Source organism: Drosophila mauritiana, chromosome 2L, assembly GCF_004382145.1.
Source record: "Drosophila mauritiana strain mau12 chromosome 2L, ASM438214v1, whole genome shotgun sequence".
NCBI classification, from domain to species: Eukaryota; Metazoa; Arthropoda; class Insecta; order Diptera; family Drosophilidae; genus Drosophila; species Drosophila mauritiana.
The window spans coordinates 4,569,335-4,581,558 of record NC_046667.1 but is presented as its reverse complement, the minus strand read 5'-3'; the positions used below and the strand labels follow the sequence as shown (position 1 = coordinate 4,581,558).

At 44.4% G+C, this 12,224-nt stretch overlaps 2 protein-coding genes across 2 annotated transcripts; both read right to left on the bottom strand.

Annotated features, from left to right (window-relative positions):
* Positions 1-6,281: 6,281 nt before the first annotated feature.
* Positions 6,282-7,675, bottom strand: LOC117150494 (trypsin-1). The gene is made up of 3 exons (XM_033317398.1): positions 7,461-7,675; positions 6,998-7,389; positions 6,282-6,736 (listed from the first exon to the last, which is right to left on the bottom strand). The coding sequence occupies exons 1-3, from the start codon at positions 7,657-7,659 to the stop codon at positions 6,383-6,385; spliced, it is 945 nt and encodes a 314-aa protein (XP_033173289.1). The 5' UTR covers positions 7,660-7,675; the 3' UTR covers positions 6,282-6,382.
* A 3,508-nt stretch (positions 7,676-11,183) lies between these two features.
* Positions 11,184-12,037, bottom strand: LOC117150495 (ELMO domain-containing protein C). Its single transcript, XM_033317399.1, has 3 exons — positions 11,936-12,037; positions 11,770-11,879; positions 11,184-11,708 (listed from the first exon to the last, which is right to left on the bottom strand). The coding sequence occupies exons 1-3, from the start codon at positions 12,011-12,013 to the stop codon at positions 11,216-11,218; spliced, it is 681 nt and encodes a 226-aa protein (XP_033173290.1). The 5' UTR covers positions 12,014-12,037; the 3' UTR covers positions 11,184-11,215.
* Positions 12,038-12,224: the final 187 nt, after the last annotated feature.

Sequence of the window (12,224 nt, the reverse complement as noted above, 5' to 3'; positions counted from 1 at the left end):
CACATAAACGTGATGCGTTATAAACATTTTTGGTAATGCCGTTTGGCATTTGAAGGTGGTCGAAAGTGGGCACTGCTGCCCGTTTCCCAAATCAGTGAGCACTTGTGGACTTTTTGGACATGGTCGTAGGATAACGTTTATGCACGATACCCGGCATTTGGTTTCGATACTGCTCCCAAAATGGCCAAAAGCTTATCTGGGGGGGCCTGGCCAGCTGTGTCAATGCCTTGGCAATGTTTTCTGTTTGTTTCTTCGTACTTTGCCGGTTTCTTTGGGGGCACGGGCACCCCTTTTACCCAGTGACTTTGGCTGAGATCATCGTCTTGCCATCCGCCACATTTTGTTGGCAATTTTTCAGTCACTGATTCGCTGGTCGTTCACTTCGTGTGACTTAGTTTTCCGCACGAGGTCATCATTTTCCTCCGCCTTTGGCCGGGAAAAACGGGTAAGAGGTGAAGTTTCTGCGGTTGGTGGTCCGCCCGCAACTTCAACTTCAACGTATCTATCTATCTGACTATCCAGCTATCCAACTATCCAACTACCCGACTGTCTCTGAAATGTTTGTCTTGCCTCGTTTTGTGCCTTTTTGTCTCTTTTTTTGTATCTTTTCCTCGGCTGGGCATTTTTATCTGTTGCCGCGCACGTCGGGTCACATTAACGGGGCTTTCTCAACGCTCGAGTTCTGCGATTTGATTTCCCTAACTCAACTTGCCTTCCAGCTGAAGTACGAGATTCTCGGCCGCGATCTGATCTTCTTCGGGTTCTCCGTCATGCCGGCAAAACAAACAATTAAAGTCATAAAAATTGTGGCCAAAGATTTGCAATTGTTAATGCGGTAAGCACTTGCTCCTCTATCCGCCAGTTGAGAAAACCCGACTTTTGTAATTTCATTGTGCGGTTATACAATCGCGAATCGCGATGGATGGCTGTGACAGCATGCGAAAGAAGATCGGTTCGTGGATTCTATAAGTAATGGTTAACAATTGCCGACTGGCTGGGATACAAATTTGGCCGAGCTATGAGAAATGTTATTCATTTATCATGTTTACGGAGTACCAGGAAATATGGCCGTAGGCCCACTGCTTTGGGTAATTTTAAATACCTTTAATAAATTGCACTCTTTTAGATGTCTGTAATTAAAAAATGGCTCTTTTCTTCCCCTTTTTGAATTCAACTAGGTTTTTAAATTTATAGTAATTAATTTGAGTAGCCTATTCCATTTCAAAATGAAGGTTTATGGGTTTTCGGGGAAAACTGCCTTAAATTATGTGAAAAGCTTAATATTCGTTTCAAGTGAAACATTGATATTTTGCTAGTAAAACTGAGTACACCTTCGTAACCCAGTTCTTAGAACGGATTTGTATTCCTCACCTTGTGCCACATTTTGCAACTTCCATTTGGGCAACTGCTGAGCATAATAAACGAATAAAAATGTAAATCAATTTGAGTCGGCCACAAATTATTGAAATTCCCCCCGGATTTTCGCTTTCGAAACCAGCAGGTCTTTGGCGAAGCTCTTAAGATGGCCAGAATCACCGAGTGTAACTTGTTATTTGCAGTAATTAATTTTGAGCCAAGAGTGCTAATTAATTCCGAGAGCAGAGCTGAGCTAAGCTGAGCAAAGCGGCACAAATGCGCAGATGAAGGCGTTGGAAGTATAGCGCAAATTGTAGACCAACATCCGTCGACTTTCAAGTCGGCAATTAACTGCCAGTTGTGGCCGAAACTGTGGCTAAGGCAATTTCCTACGAATTTAGAAGAAGATCGCTCTGCAGAAAGCTTACATAACTGTTTGCAACGCTCGGCGGCGAGTCTTTTGTAGATTTTTCTCGGACTCCAACTGATGCAATGTCCACCTAGACAAGACCGTCTGCTGTCGCTCCGCATGGAGCTTGTAGCTCCAGTTCCTCTAGCCGCATACCTGTCCCTTTCGGTGGACTGAGCCAATAGTAACGCCTACCAATACCTTTAATTATAGTGCCCGTCCCGCCAAGACTCGCGACCAGGGACGTCCAAACATGACGCACGTATAGAAAACATATTTCAAACTAAACAAACTCATCAGAATGGACACAAAATAAAAACGGAACGAAGAAACCAGCTAAAGCCCAGCGAAGGAAACCCGCTGGGACGCGTGCAAATCTAAAAGTAAAGCGAGAAAAATGTAGACAACGCGTCAGGCCTGGCCAGCCCAGAGAATTCTAGGGCTAAACTGGCAGATCCGAAGGTGTCTGGACGCTCTGATTAGCTCCAGTCGCACACGCTTTGCTGCTCCAAGGTCACTGCGATGACGTCATCGTGGGGCAAGACCCCATTCCATTCATTGGATGGGGCAAACAAAGCTTTCTTAGAATTTCACACAAAGAAATTACTGAAGCGTTTTGTGCATAACGAGCTGTAGCTCCAAAAATATTGTATTAGACACCAAAAGCGGCAGGCAATTGCCTAAACTACACTTAGGAAAATAATTCTTTATTATTCCTTTATAAAAACCAATCTAATAAATTGTATATTTTTCGAATACAGCTAACCCCATTTTCTCTGTGTACCCAAACTCATGGCTAATATGTCAAGATATTCTTATATGGCTTAGGCCCAAAAAAAGTGACTAACCCGCGACAAGATGATACCTCAGTTGCCCACGCTGGCCATTTGTTAATGCATATTCTATTCTGGTTTAGCGCCTCATCAAATTTCTAATTTATGAGCCGGAGTTTCTCAGGCTTTGTGGGCAATTGAATGGCCGCCGGCAATTTAGCAATTATAAAATGATTAATTTTTGTGCATTTTCTCAACACCTTCCACTTAGCGGCCGCTAACCAAACCGGAGCCCAGCGGCTCCAACTTGGAGCCCAAAATGAGTTGGGATCTGGCAGTTGGGAGTTGGGAGCTTCCAGTCGCTATCTGCGGGCTGAGGGCAGGGCGTTAAAGCCCAACTACTGTCGATTAAGGTGCCGCTGCCCCGTTGCCGTGTAGGGTATCATTAGGCCAGACAAAACAATTTAAAATAACTACAGCAACTAGCATAATAATGTAAAGAAGCAGCGGCCATCGCAGTCCAGAAACGGGCCATGGCGATGGCGATGGCGATGCCATAGACAATTTTCATAATGGACAGAAATAAATCTGCAGAGCAGAAGCTCCAGCTGAAGCTGAAAGAGCAGCAGCAGCAGAAGCAGAAGCAGCTGCAGCCTGGGAAACTGATCGACGAGCACAACTTAATTAATAAACTAATGAGCAGTTTGTAGCCAAGTCCACCAAGTTGCAACCACCCCTTCCAGCCCGCTGGAGTTCATCCGCGAGATTATCTACATAAAGTAGTCCCCGACGCGGACGTGCATCGTGCTCGGATATGGCTAAAAAGCCCAGCCTATTTGCTAAGAGATCGGCCAGAAATTAAAATAAATGTGCAACGTGCAAAAATGCCAAAGACCCCAACCGAAAGTAAAACTGGTACGTGTTCAGCGCCAAAATACGGCGAAACGGAACGAAACGAAAAGTAAGGCCGGCAAAAAACTGATTTATGCATATGGCAACGGGACGGACTGTACGTGGAAATCCCGATGAGGCATCATCTGGAAATTAGTTTTGCATATTATAATTGTGTTCAAATGATGCAGGCTGCAAAAATAGATTTTCATAAAGTTAATAGTTTATTATCTTACATGATAACTTTTAAGAACCTACAAAAGTAAATGAAAAACAAATGGTTCGGGCTGAGAAGAATCATAATTGGCTTTTTGCAGAAGAGGGAAGACATAAAAAAATCAATTTGAAATAAACTATTTGAAGTCTTCAGTCCGTAATAAAAGTGTTGTTTTACAACTGCCTGGTTGCACTTACCTTTTGTTCAGATGCATACTTACCACTTTATTAGGCTTAAAAATGATTTAAAGTTTTGAATACTCTTCCGACTTGCCATACCTCTTTTAAGAGGCTTTTCACACTTCCGCGGCCAGAGGGTAAAGCGAAAAGCCCTCACCTGGCATTTATGCAAAGGGGGTTCTATAAAAGTGAGCGATCTTCTAATGGGTTTAGCGAAAGCCTTGGGATTGTCGCCATGTTGGCGAAATTAATGCCAACCAATAAAGATCGGCTAATGAAGTTGATTTTTTATGCGCATCTTGGCCACTAAACTGGCTAAACAGCCGTAATTACAGGGTCATTATTTAGAAGGCATCGACGGCCAAGTTCGCCAAGTCGGCCGGCGACTAAGACAAATGAGATTAGGCCCGGCCAACTGGCGGAGGCCAAAAATAAAAGTGAGCTCTGACACGACTGTAGTAAGTGAAGTGCAAGTAAGGCCTTGAGGGTTCCACCAGTAAATCATTTTGTTTTCACTCTAGCTGCTGCCGCAGTTTAATTATCACGAGCCGAGATTTGGCCTGTTCTGTCCTCCAGCTCGTAAATTGTGGCCAGAACAAGAGGCGGCTGACGGCTGCTGCCGGGGCAACATATTTCTGCATCGCCGTGTAAATTGAAAAAGAGTTGGAAAACTATTCAAATCAATGAAAACTGATAGCCCCGGGCCGTGGCGGCCAAGTCATGATGAGCTTGGGCTTAGTCCGCTCCACGCTGGCCCTATCCTAAGTACCACTAAGGTACTTGCCGCTGCACTGGAAAAAATCAAATTGGAATCTCTGCTTAATAATTTTAGAAGGTCTGAAGTGAAGGTCTTATAGTACATGTGAAAAAAATAGAAACTTAATGATATCATGACAATTTGAGAGACTAATACATGTAAGAATGATTGTTTAAAACTACTTTTACTATATAGCCCGCTATTGAATATCAATTGAAAAAACCTGCTCACCTGCTCACCAGCCCACTTTTCTCGCTGTGGGTTGCTCCAAAGATGGCACCATGTACCATTTAAGCGACATGCCAACACTTGACCAGGCCCAGAGCCAGTGAGGCTGGAAGCTAGAACCCAGAACTGGGAACTTGCAACCTGGCCAAATGTATCATTAACAAGTCACGACAAATTCGCAGGCTAGTCCACAGTCGGACCGGACGTTTGAGAGCCAAATTTGGTAAGACCTCGACATCGGTTGGGCATTAGATAAACTGTGATCCCTGCGTCTCCTCCGGCCGCCGGGACTCCAGTGACTCCCCAGACTGCAGCATCAAGTGCCAGGAACGCGGACAGGTTCACCATTTCCTTGGTTCTGTCGGTCGCCGGCGGCGGCTGCTTTGAACGAGGACCCACCGCCACGTTCAGGTGTGAAGAAATCTAAAATGCAAACACCAAATGGCCAACAATGTGGCTTCTATCCGCAGTCCATTTGAAGTTGCTCCCCTGGGCGCTGCCAAAAAGCCACTGAAGGCCCAAGATTGAAACGGAAAGCGATCCGGCGCGGCGAGGAGGATGTGCGTCCATGTCCAGCTAACCCGGGCCATACCCACTCCCCTCCCATTCGCATTCGCAGTCGCATGAATTATTTATTTCGATTGTCTGCGCGCTGCATTATTTTTAGAGTGGCCATAAAGCCGGTCGATTTATGATCGGCGGTCAGGAGCCGTTCAAATTATCGCAGGGCATGCAAAATTTATTAACAAACATAAAAATTGCCCGAGAATTTATTTCATCTTAATTCAATTTAACAACTTAAACAGCCATAAAGTGTTCACATAGTAAATCAATGGCCACTCTATGCAGATGGGCTGCTGCCCAGTCCTGTCCACATGCATCATCATCATAATCATAATCGAGGTGCTGGCTAGGGACTCTATACTCTATACTACAAGCTCCAAGCTCCATGCTCCGTACTGCATCTCTAGTCCCCCATTCCCTGGCGGAATTTATGAGCTGCGCATGAAAATGAGTCAAAACAAATTATGCCGCTCGCAGGTTTTTAGCCAACTTGGGCCTGATTGACAGCGACTGCAGTTCGACTTTCGACTGGACCAGCAGTCCGCGTTGCATTGGTGGATGGGGGGTTCTTGCTGAGCGATTATGATGTGAACGCTGCCAAAAAGATTTCCATCAGCGGCAACAATTTCGAGGCATTAATCATGGCCGTCAAGTACGAGGGTGGGTCCCATGGAGTTCTACCCGAAAGTGCCACAAGGTGGAGCAATGCCGCCGAAGGAATGCTCCTCGATTCCTCGATTGCTCGATTGCGATCTCCGCCGGATGCGACAGGCATTTAAATCGTACGCAGAGCGGATTATGAAGAGGTTATTATTCTGGGTAGCCGAACATTTAGTTGTGGCTCTTCACTCATAAATCAAATGTTTTTGACTCGCAAGTAATATTATATATGTTAAACGAAACAGACTTAAAGCATTTGATGGATTTATTTGATGTGAACTTCTTTTTTCAATAATTTAGAATAACTTAGGAATGAGGCAAGCAAATGAGTTCTTCCAGCGAAATGATCTAGCTCTGGCAGTAGCAGCCGTCGGCGGTGTTCTTCCGGATCCAGTCCAGGAACTTGCTCACCCTGGCGTAGACACCCGGCGCATTCTTCTGGGCACATCCGTAGCCGAAGGACACCACGCCGGCCAGCTTGTAGCGCCCCTCGTTGACGATCAGTGGGCCACCACTGTCGCCCTGGCAGGCGTCCTTGCCACCCTGCTGCACCAATCCTGCGCAGAGCATCACCTCGGCGATCTTGTCCTTGTAGCGCGTCTGGCGACACTGCGCGTTGGTGATGACGGGCACATTGACCTCCTGCAGATAGTTGGAGGTGACGCCGCCCTCCTTGATCAAGCCCCAGCCAGCGACCACAGCCTGGAAGGTATTTAGAAGTCAGTGACTATGCTTTAAATATCTATAACTACTAACTACCAATAATATTACTGGTAATATTAGGTCTAATGGTCAGATTTTTAGTCATAAAATTCGAATGTCTTGATTGACTCAGCTAAGAACTTTCAGATTTAGATGTTTTCTTATAGGCTCGTAAATATTTTATGTACGCCCTGAAAACTTCTATTCAGGCCTACATAAAAGAAAATACAGTTTGGCACATAAATCAAGACTTGTACTCACGGTCTTGCCATCAAAGTTATGATTGGCCTCGGGCAGACAGACTGGACGCATGTTTCCAGTCAGCGGAACAGGGGACTCCAGCTTGAGCAGAGCCACGTCGTTGACAATCCGGTTGGGATCGTAGTTGGGATGCACAGTGGTCTGGACGACCTTGCGCACAATGCCAGGATCCCGGGAGGATCTGTCGATCTGGAGCAGGCGAATGGTGATCTGATCCCTGTTTCCGTGCACACAATGGGCGGCGGTCAGCACATAGCGATCGTTGATCAGGGAACCGCCGCAGAAGAGGCGTGGATAATGGCGACCCTTGACCAACTGGGCGGTCCAAGGATACTTGTTGGAGCGCACCTGCTGGCCGCCCACAATTCGGTTGACATTCGGGGTGCCGCAGACTGGAAGATGCAACATTAAAGGGATTAGGTATGAGATAACTACTTTCTCTAGAGCATTATGTGGTACTCACAGCAGTTCTGCTTGGTGGTGCACTGATTGCGGCTCTTCGGTGGTCGCACTGCTTTGATAGATTGCTCTGCAGGATCGACCACATCCACCACGTCGGCGAATTGCTGGGCGAGGGTTTGGTGGGGCGCCTGGTACTGGTACTGGGCCAAACTGAGGCCGATGCCCAGCAGCAGGAGCGGCAGGGCCAGGTAGACGCGCATCTTGTCCGGAGTTGACTTCTGAGGAAAGTGACAGAGTGGTTTGCCAAACACCGGCTACTTATAGGGCCCAAACGCTTGAGTTGGCCATCATTTCGAATCGGTTTTTTAATAAAACTAAAAATATGAATGTTTTATTGCTTGTATAAGCTGCGTGCGCATCTTTCTTTCTTCTTTCTCCTCGTGCTCTTCTTTCTTTCTTTCTTTCTCCGCTTTCTTTGTTTGGCAGCAGCTTATTTGCATAACACTTTATAGCGCCGCACACACGCACACCTTGCGGTTCTCGAGTGCGGAGGGTTTTGTATTTTTGGCTCCGTACAAATCATCGTTTTCATCATCCAGAACAACTTGCCGAATGGCCAAATAAACTTTTAATATCAATTAAGGCTTTTAAGTGTGGGATGCTCAGAAATATGGGCTATTGGGAAGGGTCAATCAGAGATGAATTAAAGGCTTAAAAGCTAACAATTAGGAAATAGCAAGATCATCAAATGACTGGCCGAGGTTTTATATTATTATTACAGAAGAAGGCTTATTACAGAAGAAGCTTTTTGTAATAAAACAAATTTATTGCTATTTTATATTGTATTTTGGATCAATAACAACAAATTTCTGAAAGAAATCCCTACTATACATAAAGTTATTTTTGAGTTATGCAGAGTATATAAAGTTCGCCAAACCTCCGTCAGATTTTGCCATAACAACTTTGCATATTCATGAAAGTGGAGCAAACCCAAGAGCGGGCTCACCGCTTCCACCTCCCGCCGCTTTTTTAATGGACTTTTAATGCGCATCTGGAGCGGCTTAGGCATCGTCATCGACAGCAGCGCCTCTGACCCGCCGGACCTGGCCAAAATAAACTCGGGCGCTGAGTTGGCGGATTCCTGCTGGCCCACTCGAGAGTCTCTTTCTCCGCGCCACTCGATCGAATCGAATGGAATCGAATGGCGAATGGCGAAATGCCATCTGAGCGATCGGCATTGCAGCATAAATATCCTTTAAGTGCCGGTTATCCGGTATCATCATTAACCGGAGGCAAACGCCCGCTTTCACGCTGCCGCAGATGGGGAATAATTTATATGGCTTTGCGAAGGGGTTTGCTTTTCGGCATAATTTACAAAACGCAACCAGAACCAGGGACAAGTTATTCGCCCAGCTCCTTCTGCTGGCTCCTCGATCGTATTTCTTTGTATGGAATGTCGTCGTCGTCGCCCTCCACTTTATTCCTGGACATGGATTGGCAACGAAATTGATTCGCCTGCGGCTCAGTGTCGTCCATCCAAACGCCCAAAAAATATAAATTAATAAATGCAGCGCGTTGAAAAATTGCGTGCAGTTTGAAATTATGCAACATGTGGCACTTACATGCATGCCTCCACAAAATAAATTATACAAGAACACAAATTGCCTCGCAATATTTAAGGTCACAATTTAGGGTGCTCTGGCTGACCTACTATAACAATAATAAATCTGCCAGAAACCCATTAAAATTGATAGATTTTTCATATATCAAATATAGTCTGTGCTACGCATATAAAAATCGCCAAAAGCTAATAGACTTATATTTACATTTCGCCTTGTTTGGCTTGGCTTCCCAACATAAATAACTTTTACTCTTATGCAAACTATAAGCGCATGTAAATGTGGGCAGCTTTAGAAATTTGTTTCTTTTCGCAAAATTAGCATAATGTGTAAAAGCAGATCGCAGAGTGCCACAAACTTGGCCCAGACTCATTACTTAAAGGCACAACTTAATCATGGAAAGCATCAGAGATATGCAAATTGCACTCACCTCTAATTGTTGCAATTGTAATTGCCAGAAAAAGAACAATGAAAAGATCGCATCGCAGATTTCAGCATGGTCATTATGTTTTCAGCATGAATAAATACCACAACCTCCGCCCCCCTCTTTGGTGGGCGTGGCTGAGTGACAAACACGCAGCAGGAATCACTTATGACCACGTACGTATGCATATAGGATGCAGATCATTGAACCAGGTTGGCAATGGCAAACGGGCTAAGAGAGCGAGCATGCCAAACTGTAAGCCAAGTTAGAAAGGTTGAATGGCATGCCATTCACTTGCTTCTTGCTCTTTGCTTTTCGCCCGGTGGCAGTTGCCCGTCAGAGTCACTCAGTCAGTCACTCATAAATTTGCATAAGAACACTGAATTGCATTATCTAAGCGGCAGTTGCAGCTTGCAGTTTGCAGTTGCAGTTGCAGTTGCAGATGCAGTTGTTGCCGCACTTATCTCGGCGGTGGAAACAATCATGGCAAAGGCAAAGATTTTAATTATTGTGTGTGACGGCGACGACGACTCCAGCTGGGAAGAACCCAGAGAAAGATGTCGAGTGAGAACTCGAGAGAGAGTCGAGAATTGACTGTACACTGCAAGAAAAACTTAATTAAACCCCACAATTAGGAGACTAGATGTCGGCACTATTAGAAATTGGTTGACATTGTGGAATATTTATTTGATTGCAAATTGATATGGTTTATATTAAGCTTATTCCACTTAGGAATTCTTCTTCGAGTGCAGTCTGGCAGACATCTGTCTTTGAATTCTCAGACTGACTCGGAGTCTGCAGTGTGGCTTCGCCTGATGTGCTGCATTTGATAACTGCCAGCAATGAAGTCTTAGACCCTTAGATAATGAAAAGGAAGCTCGTCTCGAGTCCGGTGCACTGCAATTCAAATTAGTAACAGGCCGGCACGAAGAAAAGGAGAAAGAGCGAGCAGAAGAAAGGAAGAGAGGAGCGGTGTGGAAGACTCGTCTTCTGCTACCGGAGAATCGTCCCCTGCAGTGCCAACTGGCAACATCTTCTTCCTCAATGACATTAATTCATTTCGTATGCAAAGCAATCAGTGAACTCTTCTCCTCCAGAACCCGCTCGTCGTCCCGATCTCGGTCTTGGTCTTGGTCTTGGCAATTAGAAAAGAGTTGGAAAATTGTATGCGGCTGCAGATCGGACTGCAGCTTCGACTGCGACTCAGACTTGGACTTGGACTGACTTTTCCGGCTGGCACTGCGCACTGATTTGCATTGCACGATTCTCAACTTAATTTAACATAAAGTAAACAAGCGCAGTTAACAAGCCAAATACAAGCCATGAGCGTGCGGGTGCCGGCGCAGCTTCCAGCCATCCAGTCATCCAGGTTCAGATTCCGACCCTCCATCTGCAGTTCCCAATCCCTCAGCCTGCCAAGGGCCTCAGGTCCGAGACCATTCACGTATGCCCTCTGCTGCTGGGCCTGCTGTCGTGTGACGTGTTGTGAAAATTCTAAAATATTTCGCCCAGCTTTCTCACAAGTCAACGCCAAACGCGAGACACTCTAGGATCGCACAGTGGTCGTGGAGTACTCAAAAAACTAAATAGCACGTGGTTAACAAATTTGAAATATTCCTTTAACGTCCCAGCCAAATAAATTTTGTGGTATTAGTATTTGTAAACTCTGCTAATTTAATCATATAACTAATTCTTCTTATCATTCTTTGAGTTTTTTATTTTCATTGTAAAATATATATTTTTAATATCTAAAAATAATATTATAATTACTATTTATACATCATTTCTAAAAAAGTTTATGTTTTGTATCACATATTCCTCGTCTGAGCCAGTGGGGCCTGGTGTGGAGGTAGGATCCACAAATGGAATAGTTTTAGGAGAAGTAGTTGTAGGCACCGTAGTAGTAGTAGGAGTGGTAGTGGTGGTAGTAGTAGTAGGAGTAGTTGTGGTGGTAGTAGTAGTAGTAGTAGAAGTAGTAGTAGTAGTAGTAGTAGTAGTAGTAGTAGTAGTAGTAGTAGTAGCAGGAGTAGTAGTAGTAGGGCTTAATCCCTTGCAAGGTTTTGTGTTTTGAGGACAATTCGGATTATATTCATATTCTGGTACAAATGGATAATGGAATGATTTATAATCCGAGCGTGCTCTCGGGATTTCCCGATGATATTCATTTGGACAGCTGGTGTTGAAAAGTCGTGTCAAAAGCAGTATCTGCTTTTCTGTGCTTTCCAGTAAAGAGGAACCGTTGGCCAGACCATTTACTTGAATTGAGCTTAAAAGTATTACGAAATTAAATATATATGTATATGATCAATGAATTGTATACCTTTTACCTGTTGTTACATGACTGCCGATTTATGCGGAGAGCTCTATGGGTTGTTTCTATTTCCGATAATAGCTTATCGACCTTATCAAAAGGCACTGAAGGTAAATGCTTACCGAGCTATTCCAAGAATATTGTTAATAACGATACAGTATATATTTATCTTACGGTCTTACCAAGGAATCCCGCCTCTCAAGTCCATGTCTACGTGGCAGTAAGGAAATCAATACGAAGATATGCTGCCATTTGCACATTTAGTGCGGTTTCTGAATACGCTTGTTCGTAAATGAACCAAATTTCATTTTCAATATATCGTCAGGAATGCAGTTTGTATGGTTAATACTAAAACGAATCGGCTTGACAATTTTTATTAAGCGATTTGACGTGCAAATAATATGTAATATATTTACTTTAATTATTGATTATAAACAACACATAGCCAATACGTAACATTCTATCCTATTT

Coding starts and splice junctions, on each gene's coding strand:
- LOC117150494 (XM_033317398.1), bottom strand. CDS start 7,659: ATGCGCGTCTACCTGGCCCTGCCGCTCCTGCTGCTGGGCATCGGCCTC. Junction 7,390..7,460: donor CACCACCAAGCAGAACTGCT/GTGAGTACCACA, acceptor TGCATCTTCCAG/TCTGCGGCACCCCGAATGTC. Junction 6,737..6,997: donor ATAACTTTGATGGCAAGACC/GTGAGTACAAGT, acceptor AATACCTTCCAG/GCTGTGGTCGCTGGCTGGGG.
- LOC117150495 (XM_033317399.1), bottom strand. CDS start 12,013: ATGTGCAAATGGCAGCATATCTTCGTATTGATTTCCTTACTGCCACGT. Junction 11,880..11,935: donor TTGAGAGGCGGGATTCCTTG/GTAAGACCGTAA, acceptor TTCTTGGAATAG/CTCGGTAAGCATTTACCTTC. Junction 11,709..11,769: donor CGGCAGTCATGTAACAACAG/GTAAAAGGTATA, acceptor AATACTTTTAAG/CTCAATTCAAGTAAATGGTC.